The sequence below is a fragment of the Gouania willdenowi genome, chromosome 5, assembly GCF_900634775.1.
Source record: "Gouania willdenowi chromosome 5, fGouWil2.1, whole genome shotgun sequence".
Taxonomy (NCBI): domain Eukaryota; kingdom Metazoa; phylum Chordata; class Actinopteri; order Blenniiformes; family Gobiesocidae; genus Gouania; species Gouania willdenowi.
The window spans coordinates 28,224,283-28,249,483 of record NC_041048.1 but is presented as its reverse complement, the minus strand read 5'-3'; the positions used below and the strand labels follow the sequence as shown (position 1 = coordinate 28,249,483).

General features: G+C 40.6%; 1 protein-coding gene across 2 annotated transcripts in view; it reads right to left on the bottom strand.

Moving 5' to 3' along the window:
• The window catches only part of cpne5b (copine Vb), a 188,776-nt gene that overhangs the window by 16,380 nt on the left and 147,195 nt on the right, over positions 1-25,201 (bottom strand). For both annotated transcript variants that reach the window (XM_028446641.1, XM_028446642.1), the window contains 6 exons: positions 11,609-11,662; positions 11,165-11,226; positions 7,721-7,767; positions 6,088-6,269; positions 5,806-5,933; positions 1,061-1,163 (listed from right to left, as the gene is read on the bottom strand). In XM_028446641.1, coding sequence (XP_028302442.1) covers positions 1,061-1,163; positions 5,806-5,933; positions 6,088-6,269; positions 7,721-7,767; positions 11,165-11,226; positions 11,609-11,662 — 576 coding nt within the window. The remainder of the gene's footprint in view (positions 1-1,060; positions 1,164-5,805; positions 5,934-6,087; positions 6,270-7,720; positions 7,768-11,164; positions 11,227-11,608; positions 11,663-25,201) is intronic.

Below are 25,201 nucleotides of genomic sequence, written 5' to 3'. Positions count from 1 at the left end.
AATGATTGAGTTTGAGGTTAGTTTTGTCCAGGCAAGTGAATTTGAATAAAAAAAGACTCTTATTACCCCTAAAGACTCCAGGACCCGCAGTCTAGCTTAGCTCCCTGCTTAATGTTTTGTGAGTATGTAACATAACTGAAAGGGATCTATTCATACAGAAGAGTGCAGCCACTTTAAACAGTTAGTGGTGATAATTTGGTATTTTCTTCAAACTTTCTTTGAATGTAATTTATTAACATCCATAAAGTTAATTATTGATGTGTAAAACAACACAATTATTCAGTTTTGTTTAGAAAGTCTCTAATTCATTGTAAGAGAGAACATTTCCCTCTCTCATGTTGACTTTTGCTCAACATGTTGGTTTATCATTAAACTTGTTTCATTTACTGCAACGTTCAGATTTCTTTCAGGTTAAAGCTCCACCCTCTTTCCAAAAAATTGTGCTACTTGGGTCGTTGCTGAGTACCAAGAAGCCACTGACCAAAGGTTTGCTTTAATGCACCTTATGATTTCTTTTATTAAAAGGCAATTCAGGGCTATTTGCAATGCACAGTGGCACTTTAAATAAATTATTATGATAATGTAAATTTATTGTTGCACTCCTGTGATTGACCAACCCTGACTATGTGGAAGTGAACTGCATTTCTTTCCCCTGTACATTTCTTGGCCCCACAGCATCCTGTCTTTTCTCTTGAGTGTAGTTGTTCTGGTCCCAGTGTTCCATTTACATGAGATGTTACTGTATTCTATGATCCCTATGTTTTTTGTCCTGTATGTAATCTTTTTATATATTGTTTTGTGTCTCGCCATGTCTTATTGTTAAGTGTAACATTTTATTACATCAGCCTGTCTAGGGACAACAGATGGAAATTAGCCGTTGGCTACAATCTGGCATATTTACATTTTTTTTTTGAATGTTCATTAATATGTATTGTCCCTACTTAAATAAAGAAATAAATAAATAAAATAATTATTATTTCTAAATCAAGCCCAAATCAAGTGCTGATATTATCTATAAAAGTAGTAAAGATTGAGGTTGAGTCATTATGCACTTCCTTACATTTACAATGGCCTCTTTGGTCTGAGCCATATCAGAAATGACGCCATCTGTGATGATGAGAAGGACAAAGTACTGAGAGCCGTCTTGCACCGCAGCAGCATATCTGCACACACAGAGAAGACAGAAGTTACAGAATGTTGATTTATCTTCTCAACAATGGCATGTTGTTACATGTTTTTTAATTTGGAATCAATTATTCTGAACTAAATTATTCTGAATTAAAGTGTTCTGCTTCGTGTTGGAAATAGTTATTTCAAATCGAGGTTTACAAGGAAAACAAGTTTATTTGGCTGTATTTAATTCCACTTTAGGTCTAGGGGTTGGGAAGGGCTCTGATATAAGCATATGGTTTTGCTTTGTCCGCGGAGCAGGAGAAGGAAGAAAGAGTAGCAAAGAAGGGAGGCAGAAGACCGGACTTTGGTCAATCAAAGCCACCGGTTAATGCAACAGCTGTTATACCTCCACTATACAGGATGATGAGTGAAAAATGGACTTTATAATGATCCGTACATCATTAGTGAATCTCTGGTTCTTCATGCCCCGATGGAACCTGCTCCACTTGCCGACATCCGTGTGTGTATAATAAGTCTGTGTGTCCGTGTTAATCTCCACATGTTAATTCTTCAGTTTATCTACTCTTTTCATTTGATCCATGTCTTTTAAGGCCCTTATTGAATAAATAGTCCAGTCCGGGCAGACATCCTGGGCTATGTCGTCACCAGCGTGTCATCTTGAGAAGTCGAACGTGCGGCAAATGCCCGAAATTAACTTAAAGCGGAATTAAGTGTTTACAAGATCGCAGAATTATTTAATTTGGAATTAAAATTGAAATAAACCAGCCACCTAATTTGGATTTATGTTTCATTCTGAAATACATTTGCATTCCTAATTAAGTCTTTACAAGGTCAGTTGAAAGAGGATTTAACTTTTATTCTGAATTAAAGGGGAATAAAAAAAATCTCCCATTCAGGCATCAAGAGGAGAATAATAGGAGCTAAGTGCTGTTACTTTCATTTGGACACTGAGTTGCCAGAATATAAAAGGGATGGCATGTATAGCATTGCATTTGGTGTTGGTGTTCAAGCCATCATGTGAAAGCATGTTTGGAGCAGAGACGGCAGAGAAGTTGAGGGTAGCAGCCTGACACATGCTGCCAAGCAACTGGAAAACCAGACCATTAACTATCACACCATCACTGAGGGGAGAGATACAGTGGAGAACAGAGCTCACCCATCAGACTAATTTAGCTTCTTCTTTTCCTGGAAAAGCAGAAAATACCAAGTGCTTTACTGCACTCGGACTAGCACTTAGGATCTGAAATGTAAGATATATATATATAAAACCAGCTGGACCTGGAATTATCATAACCTTAATGCAAAAGACAAATTCATAATATATTGTAGTTCGGAACATCTTCACACACTGCAAGCAAACACATAAAGGTGCTCATTGTTGTCTTTATGATAACACCTTCAAATACAGAGCAGAAAGATTGACCAGACCAAACAGTCACAGTGGAAATAGACCCTGATTCATCCTCAGATGAACATCTTTGTTATACCCCAACCTGAGTGAGTCCACTCATTCAAATGCTAAATACTGAGCACCCATGATTCCTTTAATCAATAGTGCATCACCGCAGTTGAATAAGTGAATGTTAATTTATCAGAGAGACATTTCTAATTACAGAAAATCAGTCGAATAATCAGACGGAGAATTGTTTGGATCCAGCTCAGTAAATGAGACAATGACGATAACAATGGCATTATGACTGGTGTCACAGGCACAAAGACCCACTTAGTCTGCAGAGCTTGGACTGCGAGTGTCATGTCAGCGTGTGCTAACAGCCCAACTGCTATTTCTATCACCTAAATCTAGTCCTCTATTGTTAGATCAGGGGTGTTCAAGTCATTTTAATTCACAATTGGTCCAGTTTTACTAAAAGGGAGCCAAAGCAGAAACATTGTAGTATTTTCCCTCTTTATTTAATTGCAATTTATATTGTATGCTAGTTTATTACTTATTAATACATAGAGAAAGATGTTTTTTCCTAATAAGTAAGGGTTTTCCTGTAATTGTAATGCTGTAAAATCATGCTGCGGGACAGATTGGTTGCTCTGGGCCTTTAGTTTGACTCCTGTGGTTTAAATTATTGGGAGCAAATCAAAATTTACAGCAGAGCCAATCACAGTGTGTTTATCATGTTTAGCAGGGCAGATTGTTTATGTGTGGATAAAAACTCAAGGGACAACCAGTCCTCAAAAAGATTTGCTGGTATTTTTTTTTACCATTGGAAAATGAATTGTGAGAATGACTTCACACAACAGTTTCTCTTTCATAACCCTTTTGAATCAATTACCTTTAAAACCAAAGTAGTTGTGCTACTTTGTTAGAATTTGTTTCCCTCTTGTATTTTCATACATATGTAAATTAATCTGGAGATTTTTCTTTTTTTAAGACCCCAGACAAAAAGATCAAGCATGTGAAACCAAATTCATAAAAAGGAAAAAATTAAAATATCAATGAATCTTCACGAACAAAGCTGATGCTTGAAGAAAACATGGCAAGGACACATTAAAGTCAGTAGAGCATTTAACCAATCAATCATTGGTTGACTGAGAGAAATCAGTGACAGTAATTGTCAATACATTGATGAATTGACTGAATAACAACTCAGCTGACTGTTGTTTAGACTTACTTAAAAGTAAATAAATAAATAAATAAATAATTTAAAAAAAATGATGAATAAAGGAGACTGTTTCATGTTTTGTGAAAGTTTTAAATAAATATGTATTTTTTTACAAAATGAGTTAAATACCTATTTGCTTTTGATTTGCATGAGCTCTTATTATGAAATAAGACTCTAAAACTCCCACCTCTATCTGTCCTTGCTGCAACTTTTGTTTTGTCTGGTCTTGTGAATCTAATTGGAACCTATCTTTGCATCTCATCCAAAACTGGAAATATGGAATTTCTCAGTTAGTCTCTCAATGCAATTGACCAAATTTTTTCGACAAAAAGATTGGGTAGTGGTGAGCCCGCGCGTCCAAGCGGTACAGTTATGTGTCCCTGCTCCAACACAGCTGGGAGACTCATTAGCAAAGCTGCTTCAGGATATCAGAAGTGTTGGATCAGGGACACATTGACATTCTGGTGGACCACGTTTAGACACTCCTGGTATAGACATAGGAACTACAGATGCTTGAGGCGCGGCCACACCCCCTCCCATTTGCACCCCCACAGCCCATCAGCCTTGAATCCCTACTTAATTATGCTTTCAAAAAAAATATAAGATCCTGAATTAAAACCCAATTTGTCTGAATAATTAATATTGAATAATGAATGCGTTTGATATGATTTGCCATCTTGTTTTTAATAAATGAAGCAGATGATTAATTTTAGCTGAATTTAGTGTAGTGGTCATGTCCTAAAGATCTCATGTTCATCCATTCTAGTTCTCTTATAAGTGATGCTGATATAAAATACATTTAATGAATTATGAAAAATGGAAAATGTTTTTTCTTTGCAATGTATTAATATAGAGCTGTATTACTGTTCTAAAATATGATTGCAAATTGTTGATTATTTTCTATGAGATTTGAAAAATAGTCTATTTTAAAAAAGTTACACTTTTTTTTTTGCCCTTTTTTTAATTTTTTAATTTTATTTACTTTTAGCATTTTGTCACAATGGGGGGCCCTGATAGTTTTTCATTTTTCTAAGGGAGGTACAGCAGAAAAGGTTTGTAACCACTTCCTTCATTGATAAGTGTAGATTCTGCTATTTTTGAAAAGGACGTGTTGTAAAGACTAATGTTGGAGATGTGTGCTCATCTTGAAATAATTCTACATTTTGAAACAACCCTTACCTACACTGAATTGAAATATTTTAGAACAATACAAGGCTTTACAGAACAGCATGCTATTGCAGACTCAACATGTAAGGTTAGAACATGATTATTATTATAATAATATGTTTCGATCGTGGGCCGGTCTGAGGTATGAAGATCCAGGGCTGAAAATGAGTCCCACTCTGGCCCTGGGGTTGTCTATTTTCTACAAATATGAAAGACTGCCTAAAACCAGTCAAAGAAACTAAAAATTCAAAGCCAAGCACTGTCACAAAATATCTAAAATAAAGAACGGGTTTCAGTCAATGTGAATAAACATAAATGTCTGATTTATATAGTCCCCTCCAAAAATATTGGAACTGCAAGGTCATCTCCTTTGTTTTTGTTGTATACTGAAGACATTTGGGTTTCAGATCAAACATGAATATGAGACAAAAGTTCAAAATTCCATCTTTTATTCTATTTACATCTAGATGTGTTAAACCACTCAGGACAGAGCACCTTTTGTTTCAACCAACCCACTTTTCAAGTGAGCAAAAGTATTGGAAAATACATTATTAAAATAACTTAAAGTGAATAACATTTGATATTTGGTGGTATAACCCTTTCTGCATCAAGCCTGCGACCCATTGACTTCACCAGACTGCAGCCTCTTTCAGTTCTTGTTTGTATCTGGGGGTTTCTCCCTTCAGTCTCCTCTTCGGGAGGTAAAATGCATGCTCTATTGGGTTAAGGTCCAGTGATTGACTTGGCCAGTCTAAGACTTCCATTTTTCCCCCCTGATGAAGTCCTTTGTTGTGTTGGCAGTGTGTTTTGGGTCATTGTCTTGTTGCATGATGAAGCTTTTCCCGATTAGTTTGGATGCATAAAAACTTATAATGCAATGCTGACTCACCTGGCTACGTGATTGACTACAGGAGCAAAGTTAGTTGGCCCATATAACTGAACTGTCTTCAAACTTTGGTGGTATGCCTCGAGGATGCCTTCAATACCGTTGCAATATGGATTTTCAATGTTTCCATTCTGGAACAAACACAAACACATATCTCATGATCCTTAAGGATGTTTTCATATAGCTTTGAGATGAAAGCAGTGCATCAAAAAACAGCAAACATTAGTGAAGGACAAAAGACTATAACTTATCACAGCTAAAAACAGGGAGGGGTGATTGATTCACCAATGGAAACTCGTGTGACACCCGTCCATCAGGTGGGAGTTTGGCTCCAAAGCCTAGAGCGGGGAACATCTTGTCACTATCATAATCTTGAATGATCTCTCCAACCGCCTTCAGAGCCATGGCGTAGGCGTTCAGCTGGTAGGGGTTCATGTAATGCAGTGAGGTTGATTGGGATGGGTTACCTTGGAAAAAATAGGTTCATAAGGTTATTGAAGTCCATAAACATCTCTTCGTTCATCCATGTATATTTTGTTGGGGAATACCCATGGATACAAATTCCAGAAAGCCCAGAACTCATGAGAGAATGTAGCTATCCCTTTATTGGGCCATCAAATAATTTATCCAGGTCCCAAACATTATAGATGGGAACAATTGATGCTTTGTTGATCTTTACTGAATTAGTAAACGTTTTAATTCTGTACCTTTTTGACTAAAAATGTGGAATTATTGGTGGCTACTGTAGGGATGTCTATGGTATGGATCATTGTAGTGAACAGAGGGAAATAACTTGTTTGATAAGCAATGATTACCACTTACATTCAAAACCAAAATCAGGAGAACTCTAAATGTTAAACAGGTTAGAGATATAATCAGAAAATGTTACACATTGGTGGATAAATTATACTTGGGTCACGATTTTCAGTCACTCAACTGCCAAAAAGAAAACAGATATTAAAGACTTCAAATACACAATTACATAGATATCACATAGTTATGGATATTAAGAAGGAACTCCTATACTCACTGAACATTAGAAACCCTCTCAGCACACCAACGGTATGTTTTCCATTGAGGCCGCATAAAGTGGAGGTTCTGCCAATGTTTAGATCCAAACCACTGTCTCTGATAATGTGGATTGTTATGATAAATGACTCAACATGATCCATTTGCATGTCTGCAATTTTTTTCTAATCTCAGTACTTTGAAATCCTGGGAGCCAGAAACTTGAGTGCGTAATTTAAGCTATTTTTTTTCCGCTGGTTGAATAAAATATGCACACCTACTGTGAAACATTTCTTGCTGGCTTATTTAAAAAGGAAAACATTTTTTCCATGAAGCAGGTATAGGATTGATTTCAAGTTAAATGTTATGATAATTATTTGTTCATGTTATATATATACATATATAAATACAGCAACATCTAAAGTGAGACTTAAGGATGCCTCACATTTATAAAAAAGACCCAGAGGGCCTGTATGATTGCCAGAGAAAGCACCCACAATTAGTTTTCATGAGGTTACATGAAATGAAATCAACGACTTAATAAGAGTATGTTTTGATGTGTATCATAGCTTCGACTTACAGCCCTTCATTTTTATAGAAAGATTCAAAAACATTAATTTCCGTACCAGGTATAAAATTGGTAATTAGACTAACATTTTGTCTTTTGGTCATTTTTACTTCTAAAGATTTATCTCTACAACATCCCATAAAGGGTCCATTGACAAAGCAATTTTGGAGCAGGAACAACAGTCTAGCACTTCCAAAGCAATCTATATTGTATGTGTGCAGCACCGATTGAAATGTAATTTATTCCTATATTGAACATGCCGCTGCAAAAGAGCACTACTATATATTTTTGCTCCATGCGCTCAGTCAAAAAAAAACAAACTTCAATGTTAGTATCACTCACCATTAGATGCTGTGAAGTCAATGGCCACAATGAAATTGATCTGAGTGCTTGAAAGGGAGAGAAAGAGAAGGACACAGAATGTCTTTAGTAAACAAACACACCTTAAAGGAGACATATCATGCTTTTAAATCGTTCCTTTTTTTACATATAAATCAAACAGTTGTGGTCAATATAAAGCAGAACTGCAATGCTTGGGTCTGAATTCCTCATTATTATAGCTCCACAAGCCCCTTTTTTACCCCTTTTCTGATGTGCTTCTGAGAGCAACTCGTTTTGTTGGGGTCTCTTTAAATGCAAATGAGACACTTCATACCCCGCCCCCTCTCCAGGTTGCAGAGGTGACACTCGGTTCAACTCCACCCTGTTCGGCCATTTTCTTAGTTTGATTGAAGAGATACGATTATGTAGAGGTGCAGAAACTTTTTATTCACATGTTATTTACAAAATGTCAACAACAGAAGACTTGTCCATCCAGCCTTACATGTTCGAGCCAGAGTCGGACCCGACGGAGCGAGATGAAAATGATGATGAACCTGCAGAACAACGTCTTCATATGGATGTTAACAAGTGAGCCAACACAAGCGCTGAGCTAACGCTAGCGCCAAGCTAACGTCACCAAATGCATTTTAATACAGTCTTTTCGGAGACAAAAACGGCAAAATCAAATGACTAATGAAAACTTTAGACTTAAATTAAACCACGTAGGCCATATCATCAAGGATCTAAAACGAGCACACAGCGCTAATATATGAAGACGGTGCAACTGCTAATGCTAACAAAGCAATGACAGGGATGTCTTATCATCACACTTTTTAGCGTTATTAACAGCTTACCGAAGTGCTCTGTTCGTCGTCTCCAAAGATAGAAGGAATTGAACCCTCAATCAGACAAAGTCTTTCGGCAAATCCTTCTTTATACTGGCGGAGGTTGCTGAAGCAGTCATCCTTGAAGTGCTTCGCGCACACAAAAATGACCTTACCCACACATGTGGGTACATTTCTGTGAAAAATAAAACTCAACCAGGCACTTTGAAAAGGTTCTGATGCTGGGAGATGGTGTAATGAAGCATGTGGGTTACTAAATCCAACAACTGAACATTTTGACTTGTCCTCTCGTAACTTCAGCATCCTTGAGCTTGGACTACAAAATAAAAGTGAGAAATAAAAATGAATTGCCAAGTGTTGGGCCTGGAGTGAGTCGATGTCCTAATTTGGCAGTTCCGCTGCAAATACTGTGACGTTATTGTTCAAAAAACGTAATGTACAACAAAATGCATTTAAGGGCTAAAAAAGTGGATTTAGCATATGTCCCCTTTAAAGGGGACATCAACTCCAAGTCCAACACTACGAGCAATCCGCCATTTTTATTTCTCGCTTTTATTTTGTAGTCCAAGCTCAAGGATGCCGAAGTTATGAGAGAATAAGTCAAAATGTTCGGTTGTTGGATGTAGTAACCCACACGCGTCATTACACCGTCTCCCAGCATCAGAACCTTTTCGAAGTGCCTGGTTGAGTTTTATTTTTCACGGAAATGTACCCACATCTGTGGGTAAGGTCATTTTTGTGTGCGCGAAGCAACCTCCGCCAGTATAAAGAAGGATTTGCTGAAAGACTTTGTCTGATTGAGGGGTCAGTTCCTTCTATCTTTGGAGACGACGAACAGAGCACTTCGGTAAGCTGTAAATGACACTAAAAAGTGTGATGATAAGACGTCCCTGTCATTGTTTTGTTAGCATTAGCAGTTGCACCGTCTTCAGACTTCATATGTTAGTGCTGTGTGCTCGTTTTAGATCCTTGATGATATGGCCTACGTGATTTAATTTAAGTCTAAAGTTTTCATTAGTCATTTCTTTTTGCCGTTTTTGTCTTTGAAAAGACTGTATTAAAATGCATTTTGTGACGTTAGCTTGGCGCTAGCGTTAGCTCGATGCTTGTGTTAGCTCACTTGTTAGGGTTCTGCAGGTTCATTGAAGGCACATTGCGACGTGCAGCAGCAGCATACTCCTGATTCCCTAAGGTTTGTATGGCTTATTAGTGCATGAAGTGACATTTGCACACATTTAAATACCCCTAAATCTTTGGTGAATCCACCCCTGAGTGTTGCACTTCCATTATATTGGAATGTCAGATAGATTAAGCATATCTTTATTGTATTAAAAGTATGCTGAAAATCTCACTAACAGCGTCCTGTTTACATTTTTACCCCTCTTGACCCTATGACCCCGCAGGTCGCGCATGTGCAGTTCCAGAGTGTGAAAACGCTTATAACTGAAGGATTCAGGGTTCAAATCCCACTCTATCCAAGTCATTCTTGTTGTGTCCTTGAACAAGGCACTTTACCCACATTGCCTTGTATGAATGGGTATGAACTGTGCATGAATGTTGGTGATGGTCAGAGTAGACATAGGCGCGAAATGGCAGCCACGCTTCTGTCAGTACGTCCCAGGGCAGCTGTGGTTACAATGTTGCTGACCACCACCGGCATGACTGGTGTGAATGAATAATGGTTTCTGTAACGCACTATGAGTCTCCTTGAAAAAAGCACTATATAAATCCAATTACTATTATTATTATTATATTGTTAATGTGCTTTACATGATTAGAAAGTGCAACAGGAAAACAACAATAAAAACATAAAAAACAATAGAGTTACAAATCAACAATAAAAACTTCAAATCACCAATAAAATGATGAAAATGCAGACATCTATTTAGTACATTTCCTTTGCCTTTTATGGGTCATTTGTGTCACTTGTCACTTACTTACAGGCACTGATTGGAAGTCATTGAGATCAATTATTAATAATAATAATAATAATAATAATTATTATTATTATTATTATCTGGATATAAGGTAAGAGGTGCCAGGCTGCCTTCACAATGCACGTTGTAATGTTTAGGATTCGAGTGTTTTGAGATCAGGAGCAAAAAAGGCAGGTTTGTGATTAATGAATGAACACAGCTTGGACAGTTTGAGTCACACTTTGTTCAAACAATCATTCCTTCATTTTCTGCTTGTACAGGGTTGCTTTTGGTGGGGTGCACCATGGACACCAATCTGTCATAGGGCATCAGGTCTATCACTGTGACTCCCTTACACTTAACATACAACATTTTGGAATATGGAAGGAAGCTACAGGGCCATAAGAGGAAGCTAGTTGAAAACAAAGGACTTTAAAGAATTAAAATAAATGTTGAAGGAAATGCTTTTTTGTTGATATTATTAAAATAATCCTAAATGTTATCAAATTACTACTAATGAAAAAAAAAATCTACACAAATAATATAAAACTGGAAAGTTGTGGTAAAACAATGGACATTCTATTAGAATGTTGTTGCCCCCTCTAATAAGAATTAATAATTAATAATCAATCATGTACTCTTTTCACTTAGAAAAAGCATCTTTACTTCATCTCTGATAGTGATGTAGAGTCCCTCCCACTTACCCTCCTTTAATGTAGTCCAAGAATGTAAACTCTGACTCCACTGAGAACGAGAGCAGGGTTACCTTCAATGACAGAAATACAGATCTGATCAAATATGTGTTGTAGTTTTAAATATGAATAATTTCTTGTTGCACTGTGATTTTAATTAGTATTATATATTAGGTTGTTTTCAGATTAATTACTTGATTGTTTGTTTGTTAAGTCTTTTTACTGGATTTCAAATTTGTTACGTTTTAACATTTATTACATTTTGAAAAATTATTTAACAAATATTCTAAACTGATGCATAGTTACATGGATTCAGTAAATAGATACAATAAATACATGTTGCTTTCTCAGGTTAGAATAAACAAAAGTAAGAAAATGTCGATCTGAAGTATGTGCAAACACTTTTTTTAGTGACAAATAAAAAAGAATAGTTGCAAAAAACTTCACTTCACTTACTGTTCCAGAGTTAACATATTTCTTCTTCTTCATTTTCTTCTTGGTGTTCATCACCTGAAAAGATATCACAAGCTAAGGAAAATGTCAAATACAAAGACCTTTGCAGAAATGACTTTAAAGGAACTGGTCATTTTTTTTTTTTTTTAAATATAGTATCTGTATCCACCACAATGCTAACGGTGCTGCTGGAGGAGAGAAGTATCTGTTAATGAGCAACTAATCAATAATCAATAACATAGTTAACCCAGTTTGCTCTTCAAGTATTTTAACCAAATTATCTTTAATTTTTTAAATCATGTCCCTCAAGAGCATTCCCATCTGTTGGAGGCTTAATTTACATAAGTGAACAGGGTTTTAAACATGCACATTGCTGATTCTGTTAATTAATGTCTTAAAGAATCCATCATTTTTCCCGTCACCTTACGATCTGTGCTGTGCGCAGTGACAGGCGGTAAAGTACACAATTATGTGTCTGTAGTACTCTGTACACACACCTAGCCAGTTCACAGCTACAGGCACACCCAATCACATTGTGATTGGGTATGCCTGTGCCCAACCCCTACAGCCCTACTCCCCCACCACCTCACGCACATAGTGATAAGACGTGCACACACGTTCGCGCACACGCAGACAGATGGGAATACACACATAGTCTGTAAGTACACACAGCTTGATGAACCCTCTGATTAGTGCAGAATCGGCTCTTTTTCAAAGCAGAAAGTCAAAAACATCAGCGAATGTTTCACACAGAACACAGTGGACTTCCTCATTTACGCTGTCAATCAATGCTCACTGAGGGCTGTGATTGGAGGAAACCCTCCTCCCTCCTCTCAACTTTTATAGAAGGGGCGGGGCCAACAGTGGTATATGATGACGCAGGGTAATCCAAAGAATCCGTTTCAGCCAATAGCAAAATTCATTTGTAATAGCCGGCGTTCAATCCTTAGTGGCCAGTAACTCTGACATTTTACAACTAAATATGCAAAATTAAAATACTTTTCCAAAAATTTGAAGAGCGGCACTAGGATTAATAAACAGCACAACACTTCACTTCACTCCCAGCTGGTCTGGCTCACTAACTTGGTGCACCACACACCCATACCCAACCCTTGTGGAGGGTGCCACTGCCTGTGCTACTGAGTAGTGGCGTGGGGGAGGCACTCCCACCTCAAGTAGCCCTACCAATCCCTCCAATTTTAATAGCACCTCAATACACCACCCCCCGGAGGATGCGACCACCACTTCCATCCTCCAGAGCTATTGCACCACATACACGTACAGTATATACACAAAGGTTGGATGGGGAGCACCGCTCCCTTCCATCCCCTTTCTTTTAATTGCACCTCATACATTCACTAAACACACATATTCACACAGGGGATAGCAAAGTGCCTCTCCATTGGGGAATGGAGAGGCACTGGGGGCTCTCTTCGCAGGGTCCCTCCAGGCGGTGTCGGCCCGGCGGGCGTGGGGGTGCCTCTTCCCTTTAGGTGTGGCTTGGTGCTTGTCTCGTCTCCTGGTTGCCTTGAGTGCGGTCCTCGGTGTGGGGGTGGGCGCGCTGGGGGGTGCTGGCGTCTGTAGTGGGGTTGGGGTGGGGTTGCTTGGCACTTCGAGATGATGCTGTTTGCTGGGTGGCGGCGCTAGCTGTTCCAGTGGTTGTGGTTGCTGTCGGCTGCCTGGTAGGTCTGTTCTGCTATCTGCGGACCGGTGGGTGGGTCCGGGGGGCCCTTGGCTGGGGGCTGCTGTTCCGCACCGGGTGTGTGCCAATGGCAGGGGTTTGTCGTAATATAAAATAAAACTTCATGCATTTTAAATGTAGATTTGAAAGTTTTGGGTTGATTGTTACATAAAAAATATTCTCTGACCAAATCTTATGTTTTCTCTCTTTATGTGTTAGTATAGAATTAAAGCAACTTTTTCCAAATGAACCTATTTAACTCACTGATGCTTATTGTTTTAAAAGTTTTTATTTTTGAGATGCATGTTTCAATTTTTGTCAGCAACTTGAAACCTGAGGTGAGCTGCTGCACAATGTTATGCAAGCATTATCACTGCTCCATTTGTCCTAAACTGAAGTCTGTAGAAGTTGGAGAAGCAACTATGGGCGACTATGGGCGTGGTCGCTGTCCCTGGGTGCGCTGCTCTTGGTGCTGCTTCCGTTCCGGGTCCTTCTGGCCTGGGGTCTGGTCCCTGCTGGCTGTGGGCCCGCCGGCGAGTGCCCGCTGGCTGCCCGTTCGGCGCAACTCTGGCCGTCTGCTGGGCGTGGGCCTTGGCTCCGCTGCTGGGGTCTCGGGCGTGGGGCTCTCTGGGCCCTCCCCTCGGGGGTTGGGTGCTTGGGTGTGGGTGGGTGGGGGGGGTGGGATGCTGGCGGGGGGCCTTGGGGTTGGGGGTTGGGGTCGGTGGCGGGATGCTCTGGGTGCTCGGCTGCTTGGATCTTCCTCCGATGTGTGTGTGGGGGGCGGTGGCTGCCTCTCAGCCTGGGATCTTGGGGGCATCTGGGGGGTTTGCTCGGCCATGGGGGGGTGGCCTGGGGCTCCCTGGCCCCCACTCTTTCTGCTGGCCTGGCTGCATCTGCGGGCCCAGGGAAGTTCCTGGGTTTGCGGTAGCGGTATTTTGCACATATAGTGGTATACGATGCACTGGCACGCCTTGGGATGTGGGATAAAACTCATACTGGTCTTAACTTTAGACACGTTAATCCCAAATACCTGCTTTAGATACTACCACTCACTCATTCCCCCTGTCCACAGCCACCACCATTACAGCTAAGCTTCACACTTGTCACTATACTGGCTTGATTACACAACATAATAAGCACAATATATTCTACAACTTCACATCTCACCCTCACTGGAAAACAAACTATTCTTCCCCACACTTTCTATTTCCTACCTTGAGTCTCTCCTCCCCGCTCCCCCCCCCCCCCCACACTTAGTTGAAACACTGCTCTCCCTTTTTTAATACTCCCTATAATAAAAGATTTCTTACTCTTCCTTAGGGAGGGCTGGTGATGGTCACAATTAAGCAATAAAATAAATCAATTTATTTTATTGCAATAACAAAACATGCATTGCTGTCTCATAATGATTGCACTTCTTGTAGTGTTGACCTTTGACAGCATGTGCAGACAAGAGAAAAAAGAAAAAAAAAGAAGTTGGAGAAGCACTCTGAAGCATTTGTCAAAAAACGCAATAGCAGTTAAAGATAAATGCACATCTGATATCAATGCTGATAAAAAAAAAAATGCTCCTATTAGTTATACAAGTTATTTTTGTCCTTGTTCTATTCTTTGTCTGTAGTAATCATTTTATTTTGCTTCTATTTGTTTTAGATATGTTGATTTGCTGTTGCACTTTACAGTGCAGAGATGTGGGTCATATGGAAGTACACCTCAAGATGTGCAGCCGTGCCCAATGCCTACCTACCTCTACTGAACCTATCCCAGTCATTCCTTCTCCTTCTCAACCTGCTTCAACAGCTGCACACACCAGTCCCCCCCAACTCTTTCACCTAAAGTATGATCTAAAATGGTCAAATATCCTCACTGTAGCCACTTATTACTCCGAAAAAATGTCCATACACATATCCAAACGAAACACACAACACCATCACCTCCAGGATGAACCCGGTGGACGACGCTACTCTCATCATCAATGGTGACCTGGTGGAGAAAGTATCCTTCAGGTTCCTGGGTGTTCACATCCAGGAGGAGCTTTCCTGGGCCACCATTAGAGCCATCCTATCTGGCCCCTCCCATCCTGCTCCCCTCAGGAGATACAGATCAATGACAAACAGTTTGCATCCCTGGGCATGAGAATCCTGAACAAAAAATAACCTTTTTCCTCCCATGACTCAAACTACATGTGCAATAATCCACATGAAAGTGCAATAAACTGAGCAATATTTATTTATCTTCTAACTGGTCACTTTCTATTTTTATATTGTGTGTATGGTAATGTATATAATTTGCTGAGTCGTTCTTTAGTATTATATATTTATACGTCTTTCTGTTTACGGTATTTTATTTAAGTGTGTGTTTTATGTCATTGTCCTGTTCTCCTTGTGTGTGTCCAACACAATTCAACAGTGTGCCTAACTCCACTTGAATAGATACGCGGGTCAGGATGTAGCTTCCTTAGCTCCACTTTATTTAGACGAACCACGCAAATGTATCAACATGGAGTAAAACTGCAATACAGAAACAAATAGCTACTATTAGCATAAGCATAACATTACAAGAGAGGGCTAATACACAAAAAATTTACATGAAAAATTAGCATGTCACATGATGGCATGCCTTTAACATCACTCCCAATCAAATCCACATTTTCAATAATCATTCACCAAAAATAAGGTTTGAATCAAATAACACTTCCAAATATCAATCAAAACTTACAGACGGTGGTTTCGATGGCTTGAACAGGGATGCAGATTGCAGCAGATGATATTTCCCACATGAAACTTACAAAACAACTAAACAAAATGGAAGACTTCCTGTCTAATGCCCAAAACTGACCTTCAAAATAAAAGCATGATCTTCAAAATAAGACCTCCAGAATAAACTAAGAAAAACACAACAGAAAGCACTTATATTACAGGAAAACTAAGGGCAGAACACTCCCCGCCTGGCATCTGAGAAGATGGCACATATCTTAAACAACAATAACTTTTCAGTCCTTGTTCTTTAGAAGCATGACAACTTCCGTTACAGGCCTAAGAAACTTCTTGGCCGCTCTGTCCTTGACAACCTTGATCTCGATTTTCCGGACTTTCCCATCGCTGCTCGGAAAAGTGTTTGATACGAGAGCCATGGGCCAGTCATTCCGGCATGTGCGGTCATCCTTCAGCAAGACGACGTCACCCTTTTCGACGTTGGGACTGGAACCTTGCCATTTGTGACGAAGTTGCAGTGTCTGAAGATAATCGCATTTCCAACGATTCCAGAACTGGTCTGCCAATCTTTGCACCTGGCGCCACTGTTGCTTATACAGGTCCTTCTCAGTGAATGTCCCTGGAGGAGGTGGAACACCCTGCTTCTGAGTGAGAAGCATGGTTGGGGTAAGTATCTGAGGGACATCTGGATCAGACGAGACAGAAACTAGAGGCCTGGAGTTGATAATGGCCGTTACTTCTGCCATCAGAGTGCACAGGACTTCATGGGACAACCCGGATGATGGAGTGCGCATCATCATCGAGTCCAAGATCCTCCGTGCAACTCCTATCATGCGTTCCCAGGTACCGCCCATGTGTGAAGAGTGAGGTGGGTTGAAAGACCACGTACATCCTTGATTGTTGGTGTACCTCTGCACTTCTGATTCTGTCACCACTTTGTGGAACTCCAGCTCTTTGCAAGCACCAATAAAATTGGTCCCACAGTCCGAGTGTAGCTGTTCAGAAGGGCCACGGATTGCAAAGAACCTTCTCAAGGAGTTGATGAATGAAGAAGTGTCCAGGGACTCAATGACTTCGATGTGGATTGCTCGTGTGCTCATGCAAGTGAAGAGTACAGCCCAACGCTTACTCTGAGCCATGCCTCCTCTTGTGCGCCTGGCTGTCACGACCCAAGGACCGAAAACATCCACACCAGTGTAGGTGAAGGGTGGTGAAGTGCTCAGTCGTTCTTGTGGAAGGTCTGACATCTTTTGGTTCTCTCTTTTGCCACAAAGCTTCCGACAGATGACACATGTGTGAAGTACGGAACTGATGCATCGCTTGCCACCAATTAGCCATATACCAGCTGCTCGAATGGCACCCTCGGTGAAGGTACGACCTTGATGCTCAACCTGCTCATGGTAGTGTCTAATGAGCAATGTGGACACATGGTGTTTGCCTGGCAGAATGACTGGATGCTTTTCTCTGTCGCTGAGATCAGCTAGCTTCAGCCTACCGCCGATCTTCAGCAGGCTGTCAGAATCTACAGTCGGATTTAGCTTGGTCAGTGAGCTCCTCTTGGAGATTTCAGCTCCCTTGGAGAGGACATTTAACTCTTCTGGAAAGGAGTCTTGTTGTACAGCAAGAAGGATTACTTTAGTCGCCCTGGACAACTCATCAACGGTGTGAGGCTTTGAACACCAGTGCCAACCACTACATCCATTTGCACTTTTGTCTGTTGATTTAAAAGACAGAACGACATGGATCAGTGTTGCAACAGCTCTTTGTAAGGACTTCCAGGAAGAGAATTTTGTGAACCTCTCTGGATTCAGCAGCTTGTCCTTTTGTGTCATAACACAAGTTGTCACTTGAGCTCGGATTTCCTCATCAGAATCTGGACTGATAAGCTCAAAGGTCTCTTGTTGCTCACTGGCTTTCTGTGTCTTGTACAAGAATGCTGGTCCTGTGAGCCAGTTGGTTCTGGTGAGCTGTGAAGCTTGGACTGACCTGGAAGCATGGTCCGCTGGGTTATGTTCTGTAGGCACATACTTCCATTGGTTTGGTTCTGTGGACTGGCGGATTCTTTGTACCCTGTTGTGAACGTACACATGGAAACGCTTGGACTGATTATGAATGTAGCCCAGCACCACCTTACTGTCACAGTAGAAGGTAGTTGCATCAAGTTGGATGTCAATCTCTTGAACAATAAGCTCAGCCATTTCTACTGCGAGCACTGCGGCACAAAGTTCCAGTCTGGGTATAGTAGGTTCACTTACAGGTGCAAGTCTAGCTTTCCCAAGGATGAAACCTACATGGATCTGGCCATTGTCGTCTGTTGTCTTGAGGTATGCAACAGCACCGATTGCCTTGGTTGAGGCATCTGAGAAGATGCACATCTCTTTCCGACTGGCATTGGAGCAGGAGGTGATAGAATAAACTCGAGGGATGTGAAGATGTTGTAGTTCTTGTAGTGAATCTCTCCATGTCTCCCACACACTTCTTTTGTCTTGAGGGAGTAGGCTGTCCCATTCAGTTCCATCACGGATTAACTCTCTTAGCAATAACTTGCCTTGAATCGTCACAGGAACGACGAAGCCAACTGGGTCGTAAAGACTGTTTATGGTGGAAAGGACACCACGTCGCGTGAACGGCTTGTCATCGGCAGACACTTGGAAGGTGAATGTGTCGTTCTTAACATTCCAGCTTACGCCAAGACTTCGCTGTGTGGGTACCATGTCTCCATCCAAGTCGAGATCTTTCATGTTCTTAGCATGATCCTCTGCTGGAAATGCTTTCAAGACCTCTCTGCTGCTGGACGTGATCTTGTGTAGTCTCAAGTTCGACTCTGAGAGAGATGCTTGGGTCTTCTGAAGCAGAGAAATTGCCTCTTCCTCTGTTGATGTGGAAACAAGACCATCGTCTACATAGAACTCGCGTTCTACAAAGTGTCTGGTGTCCGATCCGTACTGTTTTTCCCCTTTCTTTGCAGCTCTCCTGAGACAGTATGTTGCTACAGCTGGAGAAGGGCTGTTGCCGAATACATGAACTCTCATCCTGTACTCAACAATGTCCTTGCTGGGGTCGTTGTCTCGATACCAGAGGAAGCGTAAGTAATCTCGTTGGTCTTCTCTCACGACAAAACAGTAAAACATCTGTTCGATGTCAGCCATAACTGCTACTCGCTCTCTCCTAAAACGAATGAGGCCAAAAAGACTGTTGTTCAAGTCCGGTCCTGAGAGTAGCACATTGTTCAGTGAGATGCCATTGTACTGCGCACTTGAATCGAAGACAACTCTGAGTTGGTCGGGTTTTTTGGGATGATAGACCCCAAACATCGGCAAGTACCAATACTCTTTTCCTTTTGGGAGTGGGGGTGCTAGCTCTGCGTGGTTGTTATCGAATACTTTGCGCATGAAGGCAATGAACTGATCTTTCATCTTAGGCTTACGCTCTAGCGTGCGCTGTAGCGAAGAGAGGCGTGTCATGGCTTGCTCACCATTGTTGGGCAGAGGGGTCCTGGGGGACTTGAAGGGAACAGGAGCCACCCAGCTATTGGACTCATCCTGAAAAACCTCTTTGTCCATTATTTGCAGAAACTGTTCGTCCTCCATGGAGATGGAGCGCTTGTCATCATCCACAGTTCTTGCAAAGACTGTGAGGCCAAGTAAGTCACTGTCCACTATAGCGTGACTGAGTCTCTTGATGTGGCTGGAGTCGACTGTTTGTTTGAGATGGATGTGGCTTGTACAGGGTCTGAAGAGTGAGGGTCTTCCATCTCCTAGCACGTTTGTTTTATAGCTGTGAACAATGGGCTTATGAACTTTTCCCAGACACACATCACCCACTAACACCCATCCAAGATCAACCTTTTGTGCGAAGGGAGTGTTGCCAGGACCGTTGATCTGCTTCCTCACCTTGTGGACCCGGAGAATGTCTCTGCCGAGCAGAAGAAGGATCTGGGCATTGTTGTCCAAAGGTGGGATTTCACTGGCAAGACTCTTGAGGTGCGGGTGATGGAGAGCAGCTTCAGGTGTTGGTATTTCATCACGATTGTCTGGTAAATCATCACATTCAATCAACGTTGGAAGTGCAAGGCTAACTCCACCACTGACTGCTTCGATTTGGTAGCCATTTGCTCTCCTGCCTGTAGTTACGGTTAAGCCACCACATGTTTTCAGGGTGTAAGGGTATGAGCTCGCTTTGATTCTGAATAGGTCAAAGAACTCTGACCTGGCTAAAGATTTGTTGCTCTGGTCATCTAGCATAGCATACATTTTGATAACTTGTTGTGGGTGCTCTTTTGGATAGACGTTAACAAGACAAATCTTTGAACAGGATTTTGACTTGAAGCGATCACCACAAACTTCCGTGCACAGAGGATTTACGACTGGTTCTGGGGTAGCATCCTCCTTTTCAGACTCCCCGCCGTCATCTGTTGGGGGATTTGAGGCCTTGGTGGACCATGGTGGTAGACCAGGATGAAGAACCGTGACGTGCTTGTCACTGTCGCACTCATCACATTTCAGGGTCACCTTGCAGTCACGTGCAAGATGAGAGGTAGACGAGCAGCATTTAAAACAGATGCCTTGATCTTTCAAATAAGTTTTGCGTTCCTCAATAGTCTTTAGCCTAAAGCCACGGCACTTCTTTAAGGGGTGGGGTTTGTTATGAATGGGGCAATGCTTAGCTATATCATCTTTAGGTGCGGCTTCGTTTTGCGTAACAACAGAAGTGACCTTGGTCTGATGCACTGAGACTGGAGTTCTGAAACTTGTGTGGCGCGCTGTCGGCTTTTCTGTGAAAGAGCTGTTTCCAGAAAAGGCAAAGCTAGGATCGTTTCTTGTTTTTGCTTGGTAGCAGATGAAGGATGTGAAAAATGCAAAAGGGGGATAACCAACCCTGTAGTCCTCTTTGTACTTCGATCCTTGAGTGATCCATTTTTCTTGCAGGTTGTATGGCAACTTTTCCACGATTGGTTTGATGCCACGGACAGTATCCAAGTATGCCAAGCCAGGCAAGTAGCCGTCATCCTTTGCTGAAAGAAGTTCCATCAAAAGATCTCCTAGTTCTCTTAACTTGTGATTGTCCTTGTTTGTGATTTTTGGAAAGCTGTCCAACTTCTTGAAGAGAGCATTTTCTATGACCTCTGGGGAACCATAGCATTCATCAAGCCTGTCCCACGTCATTCTGAGTGCAGCATTTGGGTTGTCAATATGAACTGCTCTTAAGCGCCTGACATATCCAGATGATTCTTTACCAAGCCATTTTGAGAGCAAGTCCAACTGTTCACTGGCCGTCAGATCCAAATCCCTGATGGTGTTGAAGAAGGCGGACTTCCATGCCCTGTAGGACTCTGGACGATCATCAAAGTGTGATAAGCCAGTGTGCACAAGCTCTTTGCGTGCCAAGTACTTTGCCATGTTCATCATTGCTGAAGACTCTGGAGGGTTTGCATGAGAAGTGTCGGGGTACGGAGGAAAAGATAACTTGGGCTTTGAGTGAAGACCCCTGATCTTCGGTTCTTGTAGACGTACCTCATTTTGACCTTGGAGGCGGTCTGTGCTATATGCCTGTGCTGATGGATGAAAGTTATTCTCAATAGGATGCTCTGATATCTGTGACAAATTGCCTGATTCTGTCTGTTGGTTAAGGTGCACAGTTTGGTCTCTGACATAGTCACTTACACGTTCATGCGTGCTCTGCACCGTAATTGGGAGGCTTTTCCAACTACGGTGTTGTTCATCCTCTAGTTCTGCTGCTGCTTCCAAAACTTCGGCTTGGGCAAGAGCAGCTGCTGCTTCTTTTTCCAGATTTAAAGCTTCAAGATTAGCTTCTAGTCTTGCCTTGTCGACTTTAATGCTGATCTCTTTCTGTGCAAATGCAACGCGTGCACGAGCCGCTTCTGCCTTGGCCCTCACGCGTGCTGCTGCAGCACTGACTGATGATCCACTTGACCGTTTTGAACTTGAGCTAGCGCTTTTGCAGCTTTTATCTAATGCTCCATCTTGAGAATGCTTAGAGCTTTTTGGTCTCGCACCTTTGGGGTATTCATCCATGTTTGTTGAATTAGCGTCCTGCTGTAGCATTGTTTAGCCAGCTGCGTACCGTCTTTTTGCTGTCCTGTTCTCCTTGTGTGTGTCCAACACAATTCAACAGTGTGCCTAACTCCACTTGAATAGATACGCGGGTCAGGATGTAGCTTCCTTAGCTCCACTTTATTTAGACGAACCACGCAAATGTATCAACATGGAGTAAAACTGCAATACAGAAACAAATAGCTACTATTAGCATAAGCATAACATTACAAGAGAGGGCTAATACACAAAAAATTTACATGAAAAATTAGCATGTCACATGATCAGAATCAGAATCAGAATCAGAAATGTTTTATTTGCCATGTACAGTTTTGAGGACAGTACAAGGAATTTGACTTGGTGGTTGGTGCACAAAACAAGCAACAAAAAGAAATAAAAGAAATAAAAACAGAACAACAAAGCACAACCCAGCAACAATAATAATAATAATAATGATAAATATAAAGGATGAGGGATAAATAAAGGATAGATAGAGAATAAAGGATAAATAGGATAAATATAAATATAAATATATATATATACAGTGCAGCAGGTATGATGGCATGCCTTTAACATCACTCCCAATCAAATCCACATTTTCAATAATCATTCACCAAAAATAAGGTTTGAATCAAATAACACTTCCAAATATCAATCAAAACTTACAGACGGTGGTTTCGATGGCTTGAACAGGGATGCAGATTGCAGCAGATGATATTTCCCACATGGAACTTACAAACCAACTAAACAAAATGGAAGACTTCCTGTCTAATGCCCAAAACTGACCTTCAAAATAAAAGCATGATCTTCAAAATAAGACCTCCAGAATAAACTAAGAAAAACACAACAGAAAGCACTTATATTACAGGAAAACTAAGGGCAGAACAGTCATTCTTGGAGAGCACCTTAATGTTGTACATATATACAATGAAAATAAAAGCTTCTATTCTAAAAGGGAGTTTTTTCTCCACTGTAGCTGATGCTTGTTTATGTGGAATTGTTGTTTTTTTTCCCTAATTTTATATTTTGTTATGAGCACTATGTGACTTTCCTTTTAGTTGGCTTTTTATAAATAAAGTTGAATTGAAATTCAATTAAATAAAGACACAAAACAGATGTCTTACTTAAGTTTCATCATGTTTACAGCCCATTGTATTTGTTTAATATTGTTTTGTGTTGATCTTACATAACTTAATTTGTACTTTTTTTTGACATTACTAAATATTGCCTTTTGTCAACCACTTATTTGTGTCTTTAGTTAGCAAATTATGATCCATATTACTTATAACTTAAACAATACTGGTTTGATACATCTTTGGAACAAAACTGGAGAAGAATTTTTGTACCATTTACTGTTAGTGCTCGCCAAGGTAAGTTTTAGTGGTTCAAATGTAAATGTATTTGTATCTGGCATTGTATACTTAATAGGTTAATAAAAGTATGCATATTCACAACTGTAACAAAATGTACATTTTTGCATATTTTATTGATGTCGTTAATATTGAGGTCTACTTTCATTAGTTCTGAGCTATACGCTGTGCTTACTTAAAGACAATACACAGTGATTATCAAGCCATGTGATTCTGCATGTGGTTAATTATTTCTAGTGTAATGTTAATGCAGATGTGCATAAATTATGAGCACATCCTAGTAAAACCTTAAAATTGCAATTTTTTTTAAATAACAGAAAACCTAAAATATTAACACAAATTGTTTGTCTAACGTAAAACCACGTCTTCAACGTTTTGATATTGTTTCATAAAACAATTACCTCTGGACTGTAAGAGTTACTTTAATCACAAAAAAATTATATATAAATTTGTATTTAACTGTGACACAGTTATCATAAAACAGACTTAATGAAATTTTTTACCTTCATGTGTTGTCCTTAAAATTTTAAGGTATTAACAATGCTGTGAATCTTTAAACATTGAATTTATCCTACATTTATCCCCGTTAAAACAAAGAGGTTTTGATAGTACTGCAGTACAAAGGAAATGATTGTGTCTCTTGAGGAAATCAAAATGATTTAAAACATTCACGGAAATGCTCATCAATTTATATGTTGTTGATGAGGTGCATTATACTTTGTTTTTTCAAAGTAACACTGCTGAGGAATCCGGTAAACGAAGCTATTGAAATGCAGAAAAACCTTCCGGAAGTGCTATGCTATTGGTTTTATTTTGTATTTTTTTCTTCATTTCCTGATGTTACTTCCGGAGCTCAGCACGCAGGAGCTCAGAAGCAGGAGCTCAGCGCGCAGGAGCTGAGCATGGAGGTTCTACAGCTGGACTCTCTTGATAATTTTTGTCCTGTTGACCTCCTTTGCATTTTTGTCATATCCTGTGAACCCCCTCTTTATATCAAAAGTACCCTTTCTGTAATTTCATACGCTTTTTCATTTGTGGAACAACGGGTTCTCCTAAACCCCTAACTGTGTCTCGAACATTGGCTCCCTAAGGCTTAATCTACAAATTCAAAACAATGAGTGTAATTTAAAGTGCTTTTTTGTTTGTTTGTTTGTTTTTCAAATACCATGCAATCAATCAATCAATCTTTATTTGTATAGCGCCAAATCATAACCAATGGTATCTCAAGGCACTTTACAGTAGAGCAGTCTTAGGGACGGACTCTTCATTTTATGGATACACACATATGCATATATACGTATATACACATACATATGTATCCCACACCCAACATGAATTCATCATGGCGGCAAGGAAAACCTTCTGTTAAGCAGCAGGAACCTTGTGTGGATCCCATTCCTATGATGAACAGCCATCCACGTTATGCTGTGTTGGGTGTGTGCAGAGAAAAGGGTGGAGACAGAGCCGCTGAGTCTCTGTAACTCCACACTGAGGATCCCACGGACCTGCAAGACAAAAGCCAGAAGGAGTACAGGAGCAAACACACAAGGGAAGAAGCAGACATAGAGGGAGTGTTTGAAAGAGGAATGGGACCCTCTCCGGTCCCTCTCTAACCTAAATGACCCCTCTCTTAACGCCCTCTCCAACCTCTCTCCAACCGAGCATGCCAGGCCCCCCCCCCCGGCAGTCTATGCCTATTGCATCTTAATTATGAGCTATGAGCTGGTTCCTAACTAAAAGCTTTATCAAAGAGGAATGTTTTGAGCCTAACCTTAAAG